Source organism: Schistocerca nitens, chromosome 5, assembly GCF_023898315.1.
Source record: "Schistocerca nitens isolate TAMUIC-IGC-003100 chromosome 5, iqSchNite1.1, whole genome shotgun sequence".
Classification (NCBI taxonomy): domain Eukaryota; kingdom Metazoa; phylum Arthropoda; class Insecta; order Orthoptera; family Acrididae; genus Schistocerca; species Schistocerca nitens.
Genome location: NC_064618.1, coordinates 384,674,974 through 384,699,252, shown reverse-complemented (window position 1 = coordinate 384,699,252; position 24,279 = coordinate 384,674,974). Strand labels below are relative to the sequence as shown.

Sequence of the window (24,279 nt, the reverse complement as noted above, 5' to 3'; positions counted from 1 at the left end):
TATATTCAGGCTTTCCCAGGAAGTTACGGTAGAGATTCTGTCGTGTTCGATCCTCCGCGACCAGGGTGGTGGATGCATCCCAAGCAACAGTTGGGCATCACGTGCTCGTCACCGTTAAGAGCTTCAGCAGTTCTGGTGGAATCTCTAATTAATAAACCAGAATCGAATTAACCTCTTTAGAATTCATATGCAGCTCCCCACTCCCATCATATGACAGGATCCTGGTTGAAATTGCTCTGACGGATAGATGGATGGTAACTGATGATATCTACGCAGACGGTACAGACATAGCTTTGCCACAAACAGTTGGCCTTGCGTCACTTACCTCTGACAACGTACCACAGGCAACAAAGAATTGCATGGCGTAGAGTCACAGTCAACTGATACATTCAGAGGCATCCTGTACTGCTCAGCGGTGAGACTTGGTTCTGTTTGTGGTGGTCAGATCGACGTCAAAATGCCTGTAGACGATGTAGTGAAGGCTCTGAGCACTATGGGACTCAACTGCTGTGGTCATAAGTCCCCTAGAACTTAGAACTACTTAAACCTAACTAACCTAAGGACATCACACACATCCATGCCCGAGGCAGGATTCGAACCTGCGACCGTAGCGGTCGTGCGGTTCCAGACTGTAGCGCCTTTAACCGCTCGGCCACTCCAGCCGGCTCGATGTAGTGAAGGATCAGGAAACTGCTGTACTCGAGATCCATACAACTCTTGCCATCATGTTGTGGGAAGCTACTGGGTATGACAACAGGAAGTTTGATAAGGACGGCTGAATGCTCAGCCGTATGTGACAAGAATTGTAAACACTGTTGTCACATCTTCATGACTAGGGTATCAAGTAACGTACTGCAGTGGGAAAATGAAAGACTACTCTAAAGTTCATACCGCAAACATCATGAGGAACGTACGGATTTTTGATTGGTTCTCCCAGTCTCCTTCCAGCCAGTAAGCTTCACGAGCTGCCACATCATGTGCTCCACGTGTGGAAAGACGGTCCTCAGTATGACATTCTGAGGATGGTTCCACGCCACAACACTAGTACCTATGTGTGTGCGTTGGAGGAGCAAATGGGGGACGGGTGTCAGGGGGGTCACATCTCTTACTGATGCTGCTGATAGACATCTGACTGATGACCTCAGATGTTAAGTCTCATGGTCCTCAGAGCCATTTTTGATAGACATCTCCACAATTGTTCCGTCAGTGTATCTGGGTACACTCTTCCCACCGTTCATTCTTACACACTGGGTGAATCACCTAAAGTTTGCACCGCAAATATTTCGATAATGGAAGGCGCCATTGATATGCGGATTTCACAGACTGGAATGGTTGTTTGGGACCCGCCTTTGCATACGAAGAGAGTTATCACTTTCAGATGTATATTTACAAAAGATACAAATATTTCAATGGAACAATGCCTATTGGCTCTACCAGAATCAAAGTAAACTAAATTAGGACACCAGTAGTGTTTCTTGGGGAAGTTTAATCCAAGTAGTTTACTGTATATCGTAAACACGGACAGTTGTTTGTTCCATACTGTAGCATAAACGAATGTGAATTTCACACAGATGTGTATGTGCATGTTAATACGTCCCTGGAGGTGTCGTCTTGTTAAATGGGACATAGCTTCGAACAAAAGAAAGACAAGCAAAGGTTATTGCAGTACCTCTGCGGTGTGTAACACATGAAGAACCATTGTACCCTCAAAGCCTGTGCTCAAAATGGCCACCACCAGTGTCAGTACAGGCTTGCAGTGTGCCATGCAAAGATTGCTGCACACGTTTTAGCATTTCAGTGGAAACTGCAGCGCAGGTAGCAGTCATACGCCGTTTCGTATCAGCTGTAATTGTTTGAAGAGGTTGACTTTTAATGGGATATCTCTCAGTGTATACGGTACACAAAAGAACAGCATACTACCTACGATCGCCACAAACCATGAGCATGTCCGCTTTTTCGCTTTGGGAAATACCACCATAAAACCAGGTCTTACTACGCCCGCTATCACACAGCTGTGACGGACAGTCGCAATGCAATCGCAGTGAACACAATGTTAAACAAACTTAACGTCGTCACCTAACAGCTTAGCAATAGGATGGAACCAACAGCTGTCGATGTTTACAATGTTAACAATACGATAACTCGTAAACTACATGCACCAGATTCCTGAAAAAAACATCATTGCCATTCTCAATTAGGCTACTTTTAGGATTTTATTGTCAATAGGCATTGTCTCCTCTAAAAAATTGTAACTGTTGTCGAAAACTGCACTTTCGTCAACGTCTGCAAATACGCGCCTTTGCCTGTAATTCAGTTCTATGAAAACCACTTATGGATAGTGCCTTCCACGTCCGAAGTATTTGCGATGTAAGCGTTAGGTGACCCACCCTGTAGCACAAGTGTCCCACAAAGAAATTTACACTGTTTGAACTTTAATAACTAAGGAAGTGTTAATTATTATTATTTCGTAATCTCATTACCAGCGTATGTAGTCATTCATTTATTTTTCTTTTGTTTATTTTCAGTTGGCAGTAACTGAACGTAAATAACAAGATGAGTGGAAACGTGTTCTTGGAGGAAAAAAAAATAGGTTTTAAAGTGTTACTGGAAATGTGGAAACAAGAGAAAAGTACAGAGACGGCGAGCAGAGTTTGATACTGAACGACAGTCACGTGTAACAATACCGAAACTTCGCGACAAATTTGGGAGAGAAGTAAGCGTGCGTGATCTTAAGAAGGACCGGTGGGACAGGACGAAATCAGTAGTGGACGAAAGGGGAGGGGCGGGGGGTGGAAGCTTTCACAAGATCCTCAAAGAATTCCATACGGTAAGGAGCGCATGACCGAGCGAGGTGGCGCAGTGGCTAGCACACTGGACTCGCATTCGGAAGGACGACGGTTCAATCCCGCGTCCGGCCATCCTGATTTAGGTTTTCCGTGATTTCCCTAAATCGCTCCAGGCGAATGCCGGGATGGTTCCTTTGAAAGGCCACGGCCGACTTCCTTCCCCGTCCTTCCCTCATCCGATGAGACCGATGACGTCGCTGTCTGGTCTCCTTCCCCAAACAACCCAACCCTAAGGTGCGCATGAATGAGGTGTAACCATATCAAGTGTTCACCACATGTTAAAGCAAACAAAATAGGAAACCCTGTATTCCCAAACTGCTTCACGCGGTGAATGAGGACGATCTGGATTAGCGCCTAGAATTTTGCGAATGCGCTTACGATGGTAAACAGTTGCCCGATACCATTGTTTGGTCTGATGATACGACATTTAAACTGAGTGGATCCTCCCGGTGGACTTGTGTCGAGGTCCGGTGAGCCGGCCAGTTTGTGGATGGTTTTTAGGCAGTTTTCCATCTGCCTCGGCGAATGCGGACTGGTTCCCCTTATTCCGCCACAGCTACACTATGTCGGCGATTGTTGCGCAAACAAGTTCTCTAGGAACACGTACACCACCATTACGCTACCACGCAAACATAATAGGTTACACTCGTCTGTTTTGAGACGTTCCGGGGGGTGCGGGGGGGGGGGTGTCCACCGGGGGCCGATTCCTGATTAAAGAGTGGTTCGGTGTGGGGCGGTGGAGGGGTGAAGTGGACTGCGGTAGTCGTCGTCGGGTTGTGGGCCACTGCGGCTGCGGCGGGGACGGAGCCTCTCAGTCGTTTCTAGACTCCCGGTTAACATACAACACAATCCAAGCGTATTTTTTGTATAAACATAAGCAACGAAAATTTCTAAGGCCTGCATAATTCGAACAAGTCACTTTCATACGAGCGCTGCTCTATTACCGTGATTAAACGACAACGGATATCGTCATGGATCTCACAGTGATTAGAAGACTTATAAGAGCAACAGGTGTGCAGGTATCAAGGTTTTAGAGTGTTACACCTAAATTTACTCCGTTACTGGACATTCTAAACTGTTTGATATAAAGAGTGTCCATAATTAAAGTTCCACTTCGAAAACGTTATAGAAAGAGAAACCTAGCCAGAATGACGTCAAATTTGAACGGCATGTTACTGACACAGGGGAAAATGTTATGGAACACAAAAAATTAACGAAAATTTCACCGATAGATGGCATTGTAAGCGTCAGAATATACATGCTAACAGAGGCGCGGCACACGGCTGTTTCTCAGTTTGCGTCCAAGATGTCTGACATGACTGCCTCCATGAGGGATCGCGCTATTAGCCTTGCAGAAGTTCCGAACACCCAAGGGTACGAAAAAAAATAGCATTGTTCCGACGTCTACGAAGGGTCTGGACAAAATGATTACAAAATTCGAAGAGTGCAATGTGGCAGTGGGAAGGAAGCAGTTGATCCGTCGTCCCGTCGTCTATCGAAGATGTAGACACGAAGATGTGGACACAACATTGCAGGAGGAGTCGTGCAGTGCCTTACAACCATGCAGATCACGGGGAACAGCCCGTACGTTGGGCGTGCCTGTAAGCACGGTGCATAAAATTCTCCGAAACATCCTACACTTCTATACGTACAAAATCACCCATGTTCAGGAGTTGCTTGCTGTTGATCTGTCAGCAAGACAAACGTTCTCTCAGGAATTTCTAGCTCACATGGAAGTGGACAATGAATGGTCACGGAACATTCTGTGGACAGACGAAGCCCATTTGCATCTCCAAGGGCAGAATATGGGCAACGGAAAATCCACAGGCACATCAGCCTGCACCGCTTTATTGCGCAAAGATAACTGTGTGGTTCGGGATGACGTCATTGTTCATCGTAGGGCCGTATTTTGTGGAGGAGACCTGCGGGTCTTGTTATCTGTGCCGTCACTGGTAAAATCTATGAGAGTCTTTCGTACACCATTGCCAGTCCAACCCTTCATGTATGAGTAGGATCTTTTTTATGCAAAATGGAGCTCCTTCGCATACTGGACAGCCAGTGAAGCGGCTGCTACAGGGGCACTTCGGAAATGCTAGAATTATCAATCGTCATTTTCCTGCAGCCTGGCTATCCATATTATCTGATCTCTTAATCGGTGTGACTTCTGGCTGTGAGTTTATCTGGAAGATGTTGCGTTCAGTGTTCCAATTACGAACGTACCTCAACTGAAGGGCATGCGCTGCACAACGCTTTCTGAAAGTGATACCAGAGATACTCCGATATGTTCTGGAACATGCTGGTTCTCGATTTCAACCTATTTCAGAAAACGCTGGAAAGCATCTCGAACCTGTCTTGCGCCAGTCACTTGGGAATTTTGCTTTTGTGCGGGGTTTTGGTCCCAGGATAATTAAAAACGCATGTCTATTTGCTTTTTAAGCAGTCTTTGGCTCCAAGACAAATAGCGGTGTAATTTTGATTCTTATTTGGTTTTCGGTCTGAGGACAATTAAAAACCGACTTTTCCGATCCGACGTGGTACGGCCGTGTCGTGGTGGATGGTCTTACCTAAGTAACAGTGCCACAGCTGTCGACTGCCGAACTTGTGCAGTCACTCACATCTAACAGTACGGGTGGTGTGATGTGTAATTGAAGCCATTACCATCGTATTGCGATTCATCTGTCGTTTGTAGCCAACCCCATTTACGTTATGACGTTTACAGTGCCATCAACTAGTAAAATTGTCGTTATTCTTTTTTCCAATTCTCACATTTTTCATGGCGTTTCCCTCTGCGTCAGTGATATGCTGTTCAAATTTGATGTCATTCTGAGAAGTGATTCCCTTTTTACAGCGTTTTGAATCTGCAACTTTAATTATGGACACGATGAATATTGAAAAATCTAGTCTTGCTCTGGCCGAGTAAATTTAGCGTCACAGTCTTTTCAAGGAAAGTGTTCACTCTGTGAGACTTTCACTTCTATCGAGAATATATAAAGGTGGTAATAGTGAATAAACAGTATTGGAATAAGAGTAACATAAAGTTCTGCTATGGACATATCCGTCCTGGAATGTATTACCAATGGATATTCTTTCAGATGAGAAGGACTATCCCACTACCAAGAAGGAAGTGAAGAACTGCAGTACAGGAGACATTCTGTGACATTCAGCTTACCCCTCGTGCGCAAAGTTCAATATAATGTGCAGCATTCTTTCGGCGAATTTCTGTTCCTTCTCTGTATATTCTGTCTTCTTTCCGTCCACCGTCTTTGGAAGTATCAGCCGGAAATCGTAATCTTCTGGTAGTCCTGGAAAGAAATATTTTGCAATTTCTTGTATACATTCGCCTGTAAATTAAATTTGTTTTGAATAAAGTCCGTTACTGCGCATAACGTTTCATGCGTGCATTGAAGGAAAGTATTTAATTACATGTTTACCTTCGGTCGCCTTAACTCATAAATACCAGTGACATGTTTGTTATTACGTCCTTTTAAAAAAGTGTTAAAGACGGACATCTTACTGTGATTGTTGTTAAGACATCAAAAGAAAAGCAAATAAGCCATTTAGTTTAAATAATAATAATAGCGGTAAAACAGGATATAATGTGATTAAGAACGTTGTGTATAGATGTTTCCCAGCTGTAAAAGCTATTGGTTTGTGAACTTCGTGAATTAATTCGCCGACAAACAAGAACAACAACGAATACCTGCAGACTTCGCAACTTTGCATGACTTTGCCTCTTGAAATGCAGCCATGTAGGGTAATTGTACTGAACATGACCTAGTTGAAATTTAGTGTTAGAGTAGTAACATTGCCGCTATTAGTCTCAAAGGTTTCTCGTAAATTACGAGAATAATTTTGTTTTCTTTGTGTAATTAATGTATACTACGCTCTAAACCAGACATGGTGGGAAGTCGTCTGATCGTATCTGCATACCATCAACATAAGTGAGTCAATGCCGGCTACAAGAAATGTAACGTGGTGCAATAACTTCCAAGATAGCATCCAAACTAATACGATCGTTTCTATACACTATTTAGTATTACATTGCTTATGGAGGATCCTGTACGTGGTATCGACATCACAGTCCGAGACAGATTGTCCATAGGTGCTTCACCATGCAGTTATGATAAAGTACTAATACAATGTACATTCTGCATATTACACGAATTAAACTTCTTTCATGTATAATCTTTACTTCACCGTGCTTTCTTTTCATGCTCCGTTATTGTATTTTTCTCAATCGCACAGGAACTTTAGTTACCAAATTTGGCTAGCTTATATACATCCGTGAAGATAAAAATCTACATCGTACGAGAAGTTAGTAACGCAGTCTTACATTACATAGCCGCTAGGGGTAGCCGTGCGGTCTTATGCACCTTGCCACTGTTCGCGCGGCATCCCCGTCGGAGGTTCGAGTCCTCCCTCGGGCATGGGTGTGTGTGTGTTGTCCTTAGCGTAAGTTAGTTTAAATAGTGTGTAAGCCTAAGGACCAATGACCTCAGCAGTTTGGTTCCACGGTCCTTACCACAAATTTCCAATTTTTACGTTACTTCAAAAACAGATTAGTTGCTGGTGCCTTTGTTGTTTAATACGTGTTGCTCTCTTGATCTCTCCGTACACATTGCAGGGAGCATCGTCAGTAATTTGTTTTACATACTGTAAACTTTGTACGTCCCTGCATTTTTACCCTCCATTACCAAGTTAACTGTTTCTCAGTGCCTTATCATATGCTTTAACGTGTGTCCTATACTGGTATGTGTTCCCCATACATATCTTTTCTCAACTAGTTTTTCCAACAAGTTGTTTAATTTTTCATTTATATTTGTGTTAGTGGTGGCTGAACTTTGTATCTGAGGATTAAATTACCTCAAGAAATAAGTCACAGGGGTACCTTCTCTTTCTTTAACAAAAAAAAAGTGTTTACCAAGACAAGCTGCACAGTCCTTCACTAGTCTTCAGTCGAATTGATATAGTTACACACTTGGTCGGCGCGTAAGTTCGTAGCGTTTTTGTTTTGGCTGTTGGTACTCAGGTTGCTGCGGGATTATTTATTGACTGTCACTTTTTGTTTGTACTTCGCTGTTCCTTCTTGAGTTTATATATTGCCATTTTGTCATATGGGGCAGCGAATGGAAATGATGGACGCTAGAAAATGAAGCGCCCATAGAGTGATGACAGCAGCAGAGGCAGTCAGAACCATTTTCGCTGTATCTGGGAATAACGCCATTGGACACAGCACGGAAAGAAAATGGTTTTCTCGTTTTAAGAAGGATCTTTTTGAAATTAATGACGCTCCAAGGTCAGGAAGAGTTTATGGGTTTGATGAAGATAGTTTAAAAGTATTTATCCACAATGACTCACGTCACTGTACTCGAGAACTGGCAAATGTGATGAATAATGATCATTCCATCATCGTGCGACATTTGTGTTCAATAAGGAATGTTCAACAATCGGGTGTATGAGTACCTCATGCTCTAAGCCAAAATCACACAAATCAGCTGGTGGCCACATGTGCATTTCTGCTAGTTCGTCGTCAATTCACTCGTGAACATCACCAACCATTTCTATCCCGTATCGTTAATGGTGACGAGAAATTATGTCTTTATGCTAACTTAAGGAAAAGTAAGGAAAAGAAAGAAATGGTTGAGTCCAATCAAAGAAACAAATTCCCGTACAAAGACCTGCACGCGTCCACAAAAGATAATGTTATGTATCTGGTGGAATAGCAGCAGTATAATGTACTACGAATTGCTTCCTCGAGATGTAATCATCGCTACTGACATTGTCAATAACTGAGATGTATAGTGGACACAATCTAAGAACAACGATCAGGAAGACTGCGTAAAGTGATGCTACTCCACGAAAACGCTCGCCCACATTCTGCTAGACCGACAAAAACACTTATACAGGAGTTTTCTTGGAACGTCAGTCCGCAACGACTTTATTAACTTCATCTTGCGGCCTCGGATTTTCACCTTTTCCGAAAGCAATCGGACAATCATCAAGCAACTTTCTTTCCGGGTGAAAACACCTTCTGAACATGGCTCGGCGAGTTCTTCGCCTCAAGAAGGCGTTATTTCTGCAGTCGCGGAATCTAAAAGCTACCTCAGCCTTGGTAAACTGTTGAAAATAATGTAGGAGAATATATTATTGATGACTAAAGTTTCTGTTATGTGTTATGTGTATCTTATGGAAAAATGCTACCAACCTATACACCAAACTAATATTTATTGTCAGTACGAGCACACTGATTGCATTTTCAATGCAACATCTTTCAGTCTGCATCTATTACGGGAGGAACATCCAAAAATATATTGATTAGAAAAGTACGTTTCTAACATAATTTGCTGTATAGGACTATGCAGTTTGTTGAAAATGGTAGCTTTACCCATGTTCTCTTGCACCTAAACCACAATAATTTCAAACGTGGAGTAGTGTTTCAACAAGATGGTGCACCGCCACACTGGGGTTATTTGTTCTCCAGATCTTGGATTAAATCTTTTCAGGGTGATGGGTCAACTACCACGTTCTCCAGACATTTTGTGGAGCTACGTTAAAGACAAAACTTGCTGTTCATGGTCAGACACTCACGGCAGAAAGACGAGTTGCTGTAGGGACGGTGACGGAAGAGATGCTACCCAAGTTGCGGATAGAAACTTTCACCCAGACGTTCCAGGGTTAACAAACATCTCCCATGTGGAAGTGAATCCATAAAAAGCTTCATAAGTCAATATTTTAGTGAAGATTAAAGCAGCCAACCGCTTGCACAAATTTGATTGCATTGACCTAGTTTCGATGGTCTCAAATGGCTCTGAGCACTATGGGACTTAACATCTGTGGTCATCAGTCCCCTAGAACTTAGAACTACTTAAACCTAACTAACCTAAGGACATCACACACATCCATACCCGAGGCAGGATTCGAACCTGAGACCGTAGCGGTCACGCGGTTCCGGACTGAAGCGCCTAGAATCGCACGGCAACACCGGCCGGCCCTCTATGGTCTCAGCTATGTGACTGAATTCGTGATTTCCTGTCAGAGAGGTCACAGTTGACGGAAAGTCATGGAGTAAAACAGAAGTGATTTCAAGCGTTCCCAAAGGTAGTGTTATTGGCCCTGTGCTGTTCTTTATCTATATAAACTACTTAGGAGGCAATCTGAGCGGCCATCTTAGGCTGTTTGCAAATGATACTGTCATTTATCGTCTAACAAAGTCATCAGAAGATCAAAACAAATTACAAAACGATTTCGAAAAGATATCTGTATGACTCGAAATAATGAAAATAATGAAAAGTGAGAGATCATCCACATCAGTGGTAAATGAATCCGTTAAACTTCGGTTACACTGCAAAATAATCAGATTTACAGGCCATAAATTCAACAAAATACCTAGAACCACAATTACAATCAACTTAAATTGGTAAGAACACAAAAAATGTTGTAGGGAAGACAAACCAAAGACTGCTTTTTGCTTTTTATTGGCAGATTTACTGATGAGACTACCCACACTACGCTTGTCCGTCCTCTTTTGTAGTGATGCTGTACAATGTGGGATCCATACCAGACCACATAAAGTTCAAAGAAGGGCAATACATTTATATTTTAGTGAAATAGGGAAGAGAGTGTCGCGGACATGATACATGATTTGGGGTGGACATCATTAAAGCAAATGCGTTTCTCGTTGCGGTGGGATCTTCTCACGAAACATCAATCGCCAACTTTCTCCTCCGAATGAGAAAATATTTTGTTGACGCCGACCTACATAATCAGAGCTTGTACGGATAGGTATAGGTGTTTGTTTTTTTTCCGCGAGCTGCTCGAGAGTGGAATAATAGAGAATTATGGTGTAGATGGTTCGATGAACCGTTTGCCAGGCACTTAGGTGTGACTAGCAGAGTAGCCATGTAGATGTAGATGATACCGATTTAAGGATATCTTCTTCAGAATGAGATATAGTTGTCTACAAAATATTTTCAATCAACATAGGAGAATAACAATAATTTAAAAAACCTTAAGTAGCAAAAGACGTATTCAAATAGTAATTGTAGATATTTATTAATAAGAAAATTCGTACTTATTTGATATGAGCAGTTCAACTCATAAGGATTTATTACGTCCCCCGTGCTATGTAAGTAATAACTGTTCCTGTTTTAATACATCTTGTACTACTTGAGATTTTTGCGAAGTTTGTTATTCTCTTGCGTTGATTAAAAAATTTTGCAGGTAACTGTAACTTATTCTGATGAAAAACCCTTTAGACGGTATCAAACCAGGTCAATGTAATAAAACCTTTTGCAAATGATTGGCTGATTTTATTCTACATTAAAACTTCGATACGGTTGCTGAACGTCAGATTTTTACCAAAGAAAAATTATCTAACAGCCGTATGTTTTCAGAATTTATTTTATTTAGACGACCAGTTTCGGTACCTCCTTAATGCTATCGAAGTCTCCTATGCACTCCGTGTACAGACTGTCATATATATATCGATACTTACATATATGTACCCTTCAGTATCCGATTCCTTCAATTCTTTTACGGAACAGTTATTTCGAAGACGAGACAGGAATTCAAGACTTTTTTTTTAAAATTAAGCACCATTTTCAACAAAACAAACATCGGTCCCATCGGATTACAGAAGGATAGGAAGGAATTCGGCCGTGCCCTTACAAAGTGACAAGCTCAACATTTGCCTAAAGCGGTTTAGGGACATCACGGGAAATCTACACCAGGATGGCAGGACCCGGGTTTGAACCGTCGTCGTCCCGAATGTGAGTCCAGTATGCTAACTACTGCGCCACCTCATGCGGCGCCGTGTGTATAGCTGTAGACTTTGTACAGGTGTAAGATAATAAGCAGCTGTTTGAAACAAAATGAGACAGCAGTTGATACTTATGTTTATGATGTATCTACACTACTGGCCATTAAAATTGCTACACCAAGAAGAAATGCAGATGATAAACGGGTATTCATTGGACAATTATATTATACTATAACATGTGATTACATTTTCACGCAATTTGGGTGCATAGATCCTGAGAAATCAGTACCCAGAATAGCCACCTCTGGCAGTAATAACGGCCTTGATGCGCCTGGGTATTGAGTCAAACAGAACTTGGATGGCGTGTACAGGTACAGCTGCCCATGCAGCTTCAACACGATACCATAGTTCATCAAGAGTAGTGACTGGCGTATTGTGACGAGCCACTTGCTCGGCCACCATTGACCAGACGGTTTCAATTGGTGATAGATCTGGCGAATGTGCTGGCCAGGGCAGCAATCGAACATTTTCTGTATCCAGAAAGGCCCGTTCAGGACCTGCAACATGCGGTCGTGCATTATCCTGCTGACATGTAGGGTTACGCACGGATCGAATGAAGGGTAGAGCCACGGGTCATAACACATCTGAAATCTAACGTCCACTGTTCAAAGTACCGTCAGTGCGAACAAGAGGTGACCGAAACGTGTAACCAATGGCACCCCATACCATCACGCCGGGTGATACGCCAGTATGGTGATAACGGATACACGCTTCCAATGTGCGTTCACCGCGATGTCGCCAAACACGGATGCGACCATAATGATGCTGTAAACAGAAACTGGATTCATCCGAAAAAATGACGTTTTGCCATTCGTGCACCCAGGTTCGTCGTTGAGTACACCATCGCAGGTGCTCCTGTCTGTGATGCAGCGTCAAGGGTAACCGCAGCCATCGTTTCCGAGCTGATAGTCCATGTTGCTGCAAACGTCGTCGAACTGTTCGTGCAGGAGGTTGTTGTCTTGCAAACGTCCCCATCTGTTGACTCAGGGATCGAGACGTGGCTGTACGATCCGTTACAGCCATGCGGATAAGATGCCTGTCATCTCGACTGCTAGTGATACGAGGCTGCCGACCGGAGTGGCCGTGCGGTTCTAGGCGCTACAGTCTGGAGCCGAGCGACTGCTACGGTCGCAGGTTCGAATCCTGCCTCGGGCATGTATGTGTGTGATGCCTTTAGGTTAGTTAGGTTTAAGCAGTTCTAAGTTCTAGGGGACTGATGACCTCAGAAGTTAAGTCCCATAGTGCTCACAGCCATTTGAGCCATTTGATACGAGGCCGTTGGGATCCAGCACGGCGTTCCGTATTACCCCCTCCTGAACCCACAGATTCTGCTAACAGTCATTGGATCTCAACCAACGCGAGCAGCAATGTCGCGATACGATAAACCGCAATCGCGATAGGCTACAATCCGACCTTTATAAAAGTGGGAAATGTGATGGTACGCATTTCTCCTCCTTACACGAGCCATCACAACGACGTTGCACCAGGCAACGCGCGTCAACTGCTGTTCGTGTATGTGAAATCGGTTGGAAACTTTCCACATGTCAGCACGTTGTAGGTGTCGCCACCGGCGCCAACCTTATGTAAATGCTCTGAAAAGCTAATCATTTCCATATTACAGCATCTTATTCCTGTAGGTTTAATTTCGCGTCTGTAGCACGTCATCTTCGAGGTGTAGCAATTTTAATGGCCAGTAGTGTATATTAAGCCAATTGCAGTTGGTAGAAGACTTAAAATGCATCTTTGCATAAATCTCTTTCTCTCTCTCTCTCTCTCTCTCTCTCTCTCTCCCTCTCATCCTCCACCACTGTTCTGGCCACAGACGAGCCAATCAAGAGTGTCCAGCCGTCGAGTTATCCTTTGCCAAAGATGCCATGTGACGCGGTATGGAGGGACGGGGTTAGGAGACCGGTCATTGCTGTGTTAGAAGACCCGGAGCAGCTACTAATCTGTCAAATAGCACCGTGTTCAAGTTTTCCCACAAAAAATTAAAAAAGAGCCCTGCCAGTACCAGAAATCGAACTAGGGTCCCCTGGATTTCACCCAACAACGATGACAAGTCAGCTATAGAATCTTGGGGTAAATAAAGCTGATAAAGCTCCATGACTGTTGTTATTTTGTACTTTTTACAGTCCAGTACCTTTCTATGGCAACACGTCATAAAATGTTCTTTTTCTGGAGTTAAAACACTGCCTTTTCTCTTGCTTTGATGGAGCGCACATTACTGTAATATATTGAGATATAATTGTGTTTAAATTCTCGCTATTTTACCTATAACCATCAAACAGGGAACGAAGCAGAGAAGGACCTCCATTTGTGAGGGGAGAGCTTCAATTTCCCATCTGATTATAATTATTAGGTTTTATGTAGCTTCCCTAAGTCAGTTTAAGCAATTTACGAAATTATTCTGATGACAGGTTGCAGCCAAATCATCTATTCCTCCTACACCACAACGCCATCTCATGCTTCCTTTCCACCAATCCAAATTCCCCATCTTTAACTTCTGATATCGAAATGTTTTCGGTAGCTCGTGCCACCCAACTAACAGCTATTTGTCGAAAATCTTCTTACACTCCCATCTGCTGTTATGAAGATCTTTCCTGCAATATCAGTGTCGAGTGTTGCTAACCTCTGTCAGACACAAGGCACTGTAAGTGAAAAACCTCTTGTGTCAGATGATGATTAGTCACAGTCGAAACTTGTAACAATAATAATGGTGATGTAAAATGATATTCGACTGATGACAGAATCATCTAATTCGACACTTTTTTTAGAATATGAAATGGTACACCATTAAATACAGTACAAACGGAGCACCACAAAGTCCTCAGAAAACGTTGGACCGGCCGGCCGTTGTGGCCGTGCGGTTAAAGGCGCTTCAGTCTGGAACCGCGTGACCGCTACGGTCGCTGGTTCGAATCCTGCCTCGGGCATGGATGTGTGTGATGTCCTTAGGTTAGTTAGGTTTAATTAGTTCTAAGTTCTAGGCGACTGATGACCTCAGAAGTTAAGTCGCATAGTGCTCAGAGCCATTTGAACCATTTGAACCAAAACGTTGGACCAAGACGCACTGGTGCTATTTCGCTGCTTTCTGACTTATTCCTTAAGTATTTACTTGTAATTATAAAATGCATTTGTATGGAGAAATGTGACTTATGAAATTCATTGAAGGCTTTTTCTCGTTACAAATGGTTAGTAGCGCATCCTGCGAAAAACATCTTACTGTTGTAGTTAAAAAATGAAATACTGATGTTTTAACAATAACTTAAAGCCTCTGCTGGTTACCTTGTAAAGGATACGCAATGCAGGTCCGAAATTTGGCTTGAAATATTGAAGAACACTCACACATTTTAGGATTTACAAATCATTATGGAAATTGCGTTAAGGAAACTTCCTTAGAGCAGACTCATTGGATTGAGAGAAGTCACTGCTCAGTATAATTACTGAGAAGAAATCATTTGATATGAAATTACCCTGGCTGCCGTAGTTGCTGTGTCCGTTCCAGTCAAAGTGGTACGCGAACATCGGCACCGTCGTGTGGAGAGTGTGCAGTTCGATGCTCCTCGACACGCCGTGAAACGTGTTGAAGTCGCCCGTCATCTGAAAAGCGCGGCATCTGCTGTAAATCTGACACTTTTATACAACAGTTGCACAGTTATTCCTCACTGCAGTTTGAACAAATCTTTTACATTAACGTATGTTCCTAATTGATCCGCTTACCTCCACCAACAGGTTTATGTTGTCCTTGGTGAGCTTCTCGTCTCCAAAATAATATTCCCAAGCACGCCTTCCTATTTTCGCCATCATTTCTGGTTCACCCTCGACGACGATGCCCAAATATTTGGGAAGCTCTGTCTCTGGATCGTCGTTGAGTTTCTGCATCAATTCAGGAGACTCTAGCACCTCTGCCAACAAACGCATCAGAATAATTTAAGTCCCTCGGTACGAAATTCCATAAAATACAATAATTTTTTTTCAGCGGACTAAGAAGGCTGAAGGCTGCAGATGAACTAATATTGAAATTCTGCATTCTCACGCAGCACCGTAAAATACAAAAGAGGATTTCTATAAAACGTAAGTGAAACTAAAATTAGAGACTATTTGATTTTAGGAACAGTTTCTTTCACATCATGACAGACGTCAGAAAGTTGTATCGATTCGTCACTTTTACAGCCCAGTTACGAGCATAAAAGAAAATTTAACATTAATCGAGATACATCTCTGGTGATGAATGTACTTGACGCAAAACCGTACGTAGTTGTTCTCTTTCGCTGTCAGACACACATATAAAAAGTCTCCACAAGTTGTCAGGAAACGTTGTGATATTTAAATCAGTAGCACCTTTTTTCCGTTGGTTCGCACAAAACTGATACACTATTGAAACTTTCTAGCAGATTAAATTGTTTGCTGGGTAGCGATACGAAATCGAAACAGTACCTTTCGCAGGCACTGCTTTTACTATGTACAAATTTTTGCCGTTTAACACGCTATTATTTGAATTACTTTATGTGTGTTTTTCTTTTTTTTTAGGTACGAATTCCGAACTCATCTCCTGTGACAACCTCTTCGTCTCAGAGTAGTTCTTGTACCCATCTTCCTTTTGAAAGGTCTCTGTTGGATATACTTTTAAAAAAAAAATCTCTCGAGATAGATAAGGATGGTTCGCAAATTTAACATGAACAATAAAATAAACAATGACACAGAGAGCATCCCAGAGTCCCCAGAGAGCATCCCAGAGTGCCCCAGTGAACTAAAACACCAAGAAGAATCGCATCTCGGCTTTTGGCAAGATCAATGTGTAGTAGTGTATATTAAACAATTAAATAATGGCTGTGTTTATGTAGCCGCTGCAGCTACGTAAGGCGGGTGAACTTCAACGGGACTTAGCCGCTGCACGAGCCGCCAGCGGGATCGCGCTATAGTTCTAAGTAAGCGCGATCCGCAGAATTGCTCGGCATCCGGCGCCGCCATTGCGGTTTATCAGGGCGCTACTTCCTGCTGCGCCCAGTCAGTTTCTCAGTATCTGCAGGAAGTGTGACGTATGGCGCGGCTCTGGGTCTGGCAAACCCAGGTCCCCATCTGTTAGTAGCCTTGTTTCCGATTTTCTGCTTTCAGTGCTACTATCTATCTATTACTATTCTATATCTGTCAGTATAAATGAGGATCTCTTACTATAGTATGCGTGCTGTATGAATATTTTAAAATAGGAGAACTCTGAGAAAGGAATGAGTAAGATTAGAATCTTGAAAACAGGATGCAATAATACGATTGTTTAACCAATGGCTTCCCAATATGCGCTAATATGTTAATGTTGATGATATGTCTTTTTTGTTCTTTATAGCTGAGTATGCAAAGTGTTGCATGTGGATTTCGCCAGTATATTGATTCCCTTCAAGGTGAAAGAAGAATTGCGGTTTGTGTAATTTACGTGGCCCTGAAATATTTTTGTGGTAGTCAAACGACGAGCAGTTTTTCAGCAAATGGAGAATGGAACAGAAATATGGATCCTTTCTGTAGTCTTGATTGATGTTCAGCCAAAGCCTGAAAAATTATTCTGCGTTAATACTTGTCCTAGAAAAGCGACGTTTATGTGTTTTGCTGATGCTGTGAGCATTACAGCTTACTGTTTTCGCTGCTGCGGGATGCACTGCAGCCTATATGATTTGTACTGAGGAAATTTCCCTCTTCAAGGTAGAGGAGGATTAAATAATTTTGATTATGGGACCGAAGGAAAGCTAGGTTTAATGTCATAAGGATGAAGCAAAACATTTGTCATTTAAACTGCATGACGATTCGGATCTTTTGTGTCTGTTGTAAGTTCAATATGTTAAGATGAAACTGTTTTACAGAACAGAGGTGACAACAATTTTGCCATTCATGAGAAATGAATCCAGAATGACCGCCACAGGCGATATAACTGATTTGGAAGCGAAAGGTAACTTAAAGAAGGAACGAAATGGGTAAGAAAATGTAGTATAACATGTATAATTAAAATATTTTTACCCTTCTCAGAGTCATCTGTGTGATTAATTCTTGTGATAACGTAATTTTAGATGAAATTATCTTACTGTTTTATGTGTGAATACATGAGTATGATAAATGTATAATTGCGAGTCCCTTATCAGGTGTGTCAACTGGTATAAATGTTTTGGCGTATAAATAACCATTGTTCTTTTTACTGTGTATGTTTAAGGAAAGTTTCTCCATATTTATCATGTGACAAGACATATGCGGCGAGCGTCAGGAAGAGGACGAATTTGAACAATGTTGTAGTGGTATAAACACTGTGATGAAGTAGCACTGAAGTAGCTTGTTGGATTAACTAGTAGTAGATTGAAGTAAAATTTTGTGTATTGCATGCTTATGGGTAGTTAGTTTGTAGAATAGACAACAGGTGTGCATGTGTGTGTGTAAACAACATGTGAACCCTATGCTGTCCTGACCTATCTTGCACAAGGCATAATCCTATTCATTTTAGTGAATTAATAAGTAGCATTTGATTTCTTAAAACGCAAGTGAACCACATTAGTGATGTGGATTTAGGTATTATATCGTCAGTTCATTTAATTTTTGTTTTTATACTGTCAATTCATTTCACTTTTATTTTTTATATTGTCAAGTCATTTAACTTTTATTTTTATATTGTCGATTCATCTAGCTTTTTCATTTAAAAAAATTAAGTCTCATTTTTGTTCTTAAAAATTGTGAAAGAAAATACTAAGTGGTATTATGTATGACATTTTGTAATCACATAACTATGATGAACAATTTCTGTGAATGCAGTTGAGAACGTGAAAGCGAACCGGCTAAACTCTTACGAGACAGCGGGAGCAGCCGGACTAGTTGTAAACCGGCAGGTTTCCCAGCAGGACACACTGTCAACCGGGCCACTTCAGGAGCGCGGTCACAACAAAAGAAGGGTACGGGACAAACACTTTCCCTTGCGCCCGGAGATAATGGCCGGCCGCACCAGTGCGACCCTCCGTGGAGGCGATGACCTCAGATGGCCGAGCGGTCCACCGCGCGGAAATCCATCTGCCAGCAACGCACCACACGCACGCGACCGTGACGAGACGGCAGCGGTGAAACGACAAAAGACAGGGGATAAAGGGGTGTGGAGCCTTTTGACAGGTACCATCCAGAGAAACTTGCAGACGTCAACGACGCCTATCAACATTTCCTGGCGGATGCCCACTGTCGATGTTCTCTGGTCGCTAAGGGTGGCACAAAGAAGAGCCATTAAGTGTCATCCTTGCCCAGGAATATCAACCTGGCGTGTCAAACGAGGATACCGTACGAATTTGATAACACAAACATGGAACCAAATCGAGATGTACGTGACACGGGCCACCAAGAGAAACTTCATGAGAGGGCAGAGACGGCGGGATTGCACGCAACAGATGGAAAAAAATCCCTACTGACAGCCCCTTACATTGTGCCTCGGAACAGTGGAAGTTCTGAGTGTGTCAGTGAACAGTGATTATACAGTTCTTAGTCCAGTGCATATACGTGTGTTTCTGTCATAGAAACTTTGACTCGTGTGTTTTGCAGGGGTTCGATTTATTGGTGTTTATTAGACTGACTCTTGTATTTGCAGGTGTTCTATTTATTTTTTTTTAGACTTTGATTCTTGTATTTTGCAGGTGTTTTATTTATTGGTGTTTTTTTTAGACGTTGACTATTGTACTTTCAGAGCTGTTTTATTTATCAATGTTTGTTTTTGTGTGATGTATTAGATTTGTGATATTTTGTTTCGTAAATTCATTGCTGTGGCATTGCTTCGTTCATCAGTCAGATAGCTTTTCATTCTCATTGGACTGTGATCGATTAGCCTTTGCATGGGGCATATTTATAGTGAGGAACCCCATAAGGGTAACAATCACATAATTAATTGTGGTTTCAGTATAATGACACAGTGATCATTGTTTGCTAATTAACTGAAATATAGTAGAGTGATTAAATTAGTGCCACAAAGTTATTTTAATTCTACAAATTATTAGTTTTATAAGTTTTTGTGATAACCACTTTGTAAAACATGTTTTTTTTCTCTTATCACTTTTTTTTCTTTTGCGGATTGTGCATTGTAATGTTCTGCTTTATAATACTAATGTTATTTTCATGTTCTTTTTTAATTGCTGTGGCACCTTTGCTATTTTCATAAATTTTGCTTGTTAATAAACAGTCATAAATTTTCCTGTGATCAGTTGGCTCTTGCAATGAGCAAATACTGGTGAACTCCATAAGGGTAACAACCAGAAATTGTTTTCATATTAATGACACAGGAACCATTGTTTTTACTTGCTGACCGAATTAGGTCTACACTATCTTTTAAATAGGTGTCACAGATTGTGTTCTTTTTCTGTTTGAAATTGGTAGATTTTAAAGATTTGCTGAAATTATTGTGTTTTAGCAAGTAGCTGGTGACCTTTTGCCTTTTCTTTACATTTTTGGTTTAAGTTGGGTGTGAGAAGCCTGCTTGGGAATATCCTAGCATGGCCAGAAAATTCCCTGCACAGTCTTTTCCCGGAGCGTTGGGGTTATGAGAGGTCTCTGTTGGATTCCTTTCATGTTAATTTCTTAAATCTGTTGTCATTTACGGCATAAATTTCTCTTCTAATTTTACTGTGGTGTTTCTGACTATCTGGGAGGAGACTGAGCAGTGAAACGTGTTACTTTTACACATAAACAAGAACGATCTGTCACACTACTACACTTTAAAACACAGTTTATATGTAATTCATGTCACACAGTCTCATACGGAACTTACATCCGCTTTCTTTTATATACTGTATATGATAAGATACTGTCATCCCCCTTCCCTTCTGTGTGAAAGAATGAATGAGCAAATGTATTTCTAGTTGCATGCTGGATGGTAGCAGACAAGCCAGTCTGCTAGAGAACAGTAGGACCTACGTCGGAACAGGTAGCTACGCTTTCTAAAAGCAGAGAGGTTTCTATGCTTAGTATGGTCCTGTCCGTCCGTTGTCATGTTGGTATAGGAAGCTGCCTCTCTGGTCACTTCCGTTTGTATTTGGGAAGCACGCTCGGTAGGAGCGCAGGGCAGTCTGTCCGCGGCGAGCGTCTGAAGTGGTAAGATCTCCGGCTAAGCACGTGCAACTTTTCTTTATGTTCAACCGACGTGGGGTGTACTTTGCGAGACCAGTACCACGTGCTTATATAGCTGTTTGACCCATCAGGTTAATAGTAAGACGATAGTAACCAGTTCAAGGTTTTTCTTTAGTAAATTGTCCGCAGGACAATGGATTTCTTAAGTTCAGCCTAACAAAAAATTTAATCACCTTTATTTCAGGTTTGTCTCTAAAATATCTAATGTTATCTTAAATTGCAATGCAGTGTAATTCGCGTGTGAAGTTCAGAATATCTTCCGGTAGTTGCTTTGTCACAACTTTGTGAGTAAAGTGGAACCACGTGTTGATCAGTAACTCTAACTAAGATCATCAATCTTAAATGCGAATGCTTGTGTGATTATAACGTCTCGTCTTGACAATATTTTTCAATATAGCAACTTTTCTTTATGTTCAACCGACGTGGGGTGTACTTTGCGAGACCAGTACCACGTGCTTATATAGCTGTTTGACCCATCAGGTTAATAGTAAGACGATAGTAACCAGTTCAAGGTTTTTCTTTAGTAAATTGCGTTTCGATGTAATTTATTTTAATCATCAAAATTATTGTGGAGTTACACTCTTTGTGTAAACCAAGTTGACCACGTGAAGCATGTGGTGAAAGCATCAACGTAGCCCTAAGCTATTCTTTTCGGGAACATTTCACAGAGAGTTAGTATGAATTTAGTATAGCAGAGTGTGGTAATTACATGACGGACAGGATTGCGCTACGAACGTAACTTCTTTGGGTGAAAATTGAATCGGTTGGTTGTGGTTAATTTCCTCTTGCATATGTTTCAACGTTCTTTGTGTGTTATTTTATGAATGCAGTGTTGTATGTCGTCTCCCAACCTTGGCTCCCTATTTGATGCGTTCCGTAAGATTACAAACTCACATTTTCACAGTCCTAAATAAGGCACCAGCTTAGTTATGACTCACGTTTAATATGCTGAAATTTCAATGATCAATGTTAAAATAAATTTCCAAGTATAAATTGATTTATTTCTTTTTATTTAAATTCTCTTTTTATATACATATATATCACCGGTTGTCGTATGACTATTAAAAGATTATAATTAATGTTAGTTTGGTTGGGAATTCGGTAAGCTAGACTGGATGCCTGGTGAAACAGTTGCTCAGTAATGCAAGGTTAACTTCCCCAGACAGCTACAGCTTTAACCTGCTTTTATTGTCTATCAGTACAGCTTTCATAGCAAATTAAAGTAACAACGTTACACTGTTTTTTGGATAGATTCCAATTTCTGTCTTCCCCTACACCCTACAGTTTCTACCCCCTCCAGCTCCCTCTCGTACCGCGGAAGGTATACCCTGTTATGTCTTAACACATGTCGTTTCTTCAATTTAGCGATTTCAAACGTTAATTTCTTCGCAGATTCTGACCTTATACCATATCTTACCTGTCCACCTAATTTGCAGCCTTTTTCTATAGTACCTCATCTTAAACGCTTCGATTCTCTTTCAGTCCGTTTCTTACACTGTCCATGATTCATTACATAAAATGCTGTGTTCTCAGCTTACATTCTCGTAAACTTCTTCCTCAAATTAAGAACTCTGTTTGATACTAATAGACTTGTTTTGGTCAGGAACGCCCTCTTGGCCTGGAGTAGACTGTTTTATGTCCTCCTTGCCGCGTCCAGCCCTCCCTGCCTAGGCAGCAGAATTCCTTAACTTCTACTTTCTGATCACCAATTTTGATGTTAAGCTTCCGGCTTTTTTCATTTCTGTTACTTCACATTACTTTTCCATTTCTTCGATTTACTCTCAGTTCGTATTCTGTAGCCATCATACTCTTCATTCTATTTGATAGATTTTGTAATTCATCTTCACTGGAGATAGTCATATCATTAGCGAATCTTTTAACGGATAAACTTCCACGAGGAATTGTAATCCCACACTTGAATCTTTCATTTATTTGCATCACTCCTTGTTCGGTATATAGGTTGAATATTTTTACACCCTTCTTAATCGGAGCACTCTCCTCATAACCCTGCTCAAAAAAATTCATTCGTATCATAATACAAAAATTACTTCAAGGCTAGGCCATTCTTCACGATAGCCTGTCAACCTCACTATTCATAATACTCATGTTATAGACAAAGAAATTGGAGAATAAACGACATTTTTGTTAGTACCACAATTTATAAGAACCAGATGGCTCTATACTGTTTGACACATCAGTGTTAAACACTCCCAAAGCCAACACATCCCAAAGGCAGCCATTCCAATTTCCCAGCCGACTGTAATCCATCGATTTGCTGAAGAAGGTCTTATGACCTGCCACAAACGCCAACAGTAAAATTATAGTCTCAGAGAGAGGCGGCACAAGGTATGGGAAGATCCACACTAAGCTGAACAAATTTAGGAAATAGATTTCAATAACCGAAAAAAGTTCAGAGGTAGACTTCAATAACCAAAAATAGCATGTTCTCGAGAGACCAATGTATTGGTTTTGTGCACACGTCAAGCAGAGACTGAAAGCGAGTCAGATTATAAATTCTTATTGCATTCATATACATTAGTAGTTCATCTGCCACTATTCGGCACATCCAGGTATCATGTAATCTGATAATCTGTATTTGAGCAAAAAATAAAAGGCGGTCTGAAAACCACTGTAAGATATGTGTATCAGTTAACGACCACTCAAGGTGCAACAGCTTCTGTATTTTTAATTTGGGCATTCAGGGAAATGCTATAAACGGTACTAGAAAGTCAATTTATTTCTTTACTAGAGAATAACAAGGAAAATTAAAAATTTCATAATTTTTACTGATGTAAATAAGTTAGTCATCAACGCGATTTTCTTAAAACCTCTGCTTCTAAATAATGCCCGAAGAGTGTACTTAAAAAGGCCAATGATTTAAATTATAATAGAAATACAAAATAAAATAGGCTCTCAGGTTAAATGCTAATATATTACTGTAAAAAAGTAATGTAATAGCAAATTACTCATTATTGTACAAAAGTAATAATGCTAATGAATTAAAGAAAACTGTTATCACTTACAAACACAGTGAGGCTTGGCGCCTTATATCGCTCCTGTCTAGAGCCTGTGTATCGGGAGAATGACTCATGCGTGCACAGTGACACATGGCCTGAAGCGAGTTCAGTCGAGTACGTAGTTCTGATTTTTATCTGCTAGAGGACAGTAGCGGACAGGAATAAACAGAAAGAACTATAATACAGTTAAGAATTTTGATTACCAGAGTCCAGTAGCGCACAGAGACATTCAAGAAACAGGTCAAGAGAATGTTTTTGTAAATTGTTCCGTTTATTTCTTGAAGGCTTTTTTTATGTTTGTACAGTTCTGAATATGCTTTAAGTAGTGTAAATGATGCGTGAATGTGGTCTAAAGTAAATAATATGTGGATCATTGTTCTACTGATGAACGCTGTACGAACTAGTGTGAGAAAGTTTTAGGAAATCGTGAATGCAGACGACGAGGAATTTATCATAATATGTTAAGTAAGTT

At 41.2% G+C, this 24,279-nt stretch overlaps 1 protein-coding gene across 1 annotated transcript in view; it reads right to left on the bottom strand.

The window, feature by feature from the left end:
- LOC126260486 (venom carboxylesterase-6-like) overlaps positions 1–24,279 on the bottom strand; it is a 123,744-nt gene that overhangs the window by 7,957 nt on the left and 91,508 nt on the right. The window contains exons 7-9 of the mRNA XM_049957813.1: positions 15,385–15,569; positions 15,138–15,264; positions 6,016–6,148 (exon numbers count right to left, since the gene is read on the bottom strand). Coding sequence (XP_049813770.1) covers positions 6,016–6,148; positions 15,138–15,264; positions 15,385–15,569 — 445 coding nt within the window. The remainder of the gene's footprint in view (positions 1–6,015; positions 6,149–15,137; positions 15,265–15,384; positions 15,570–24,279) is intronic.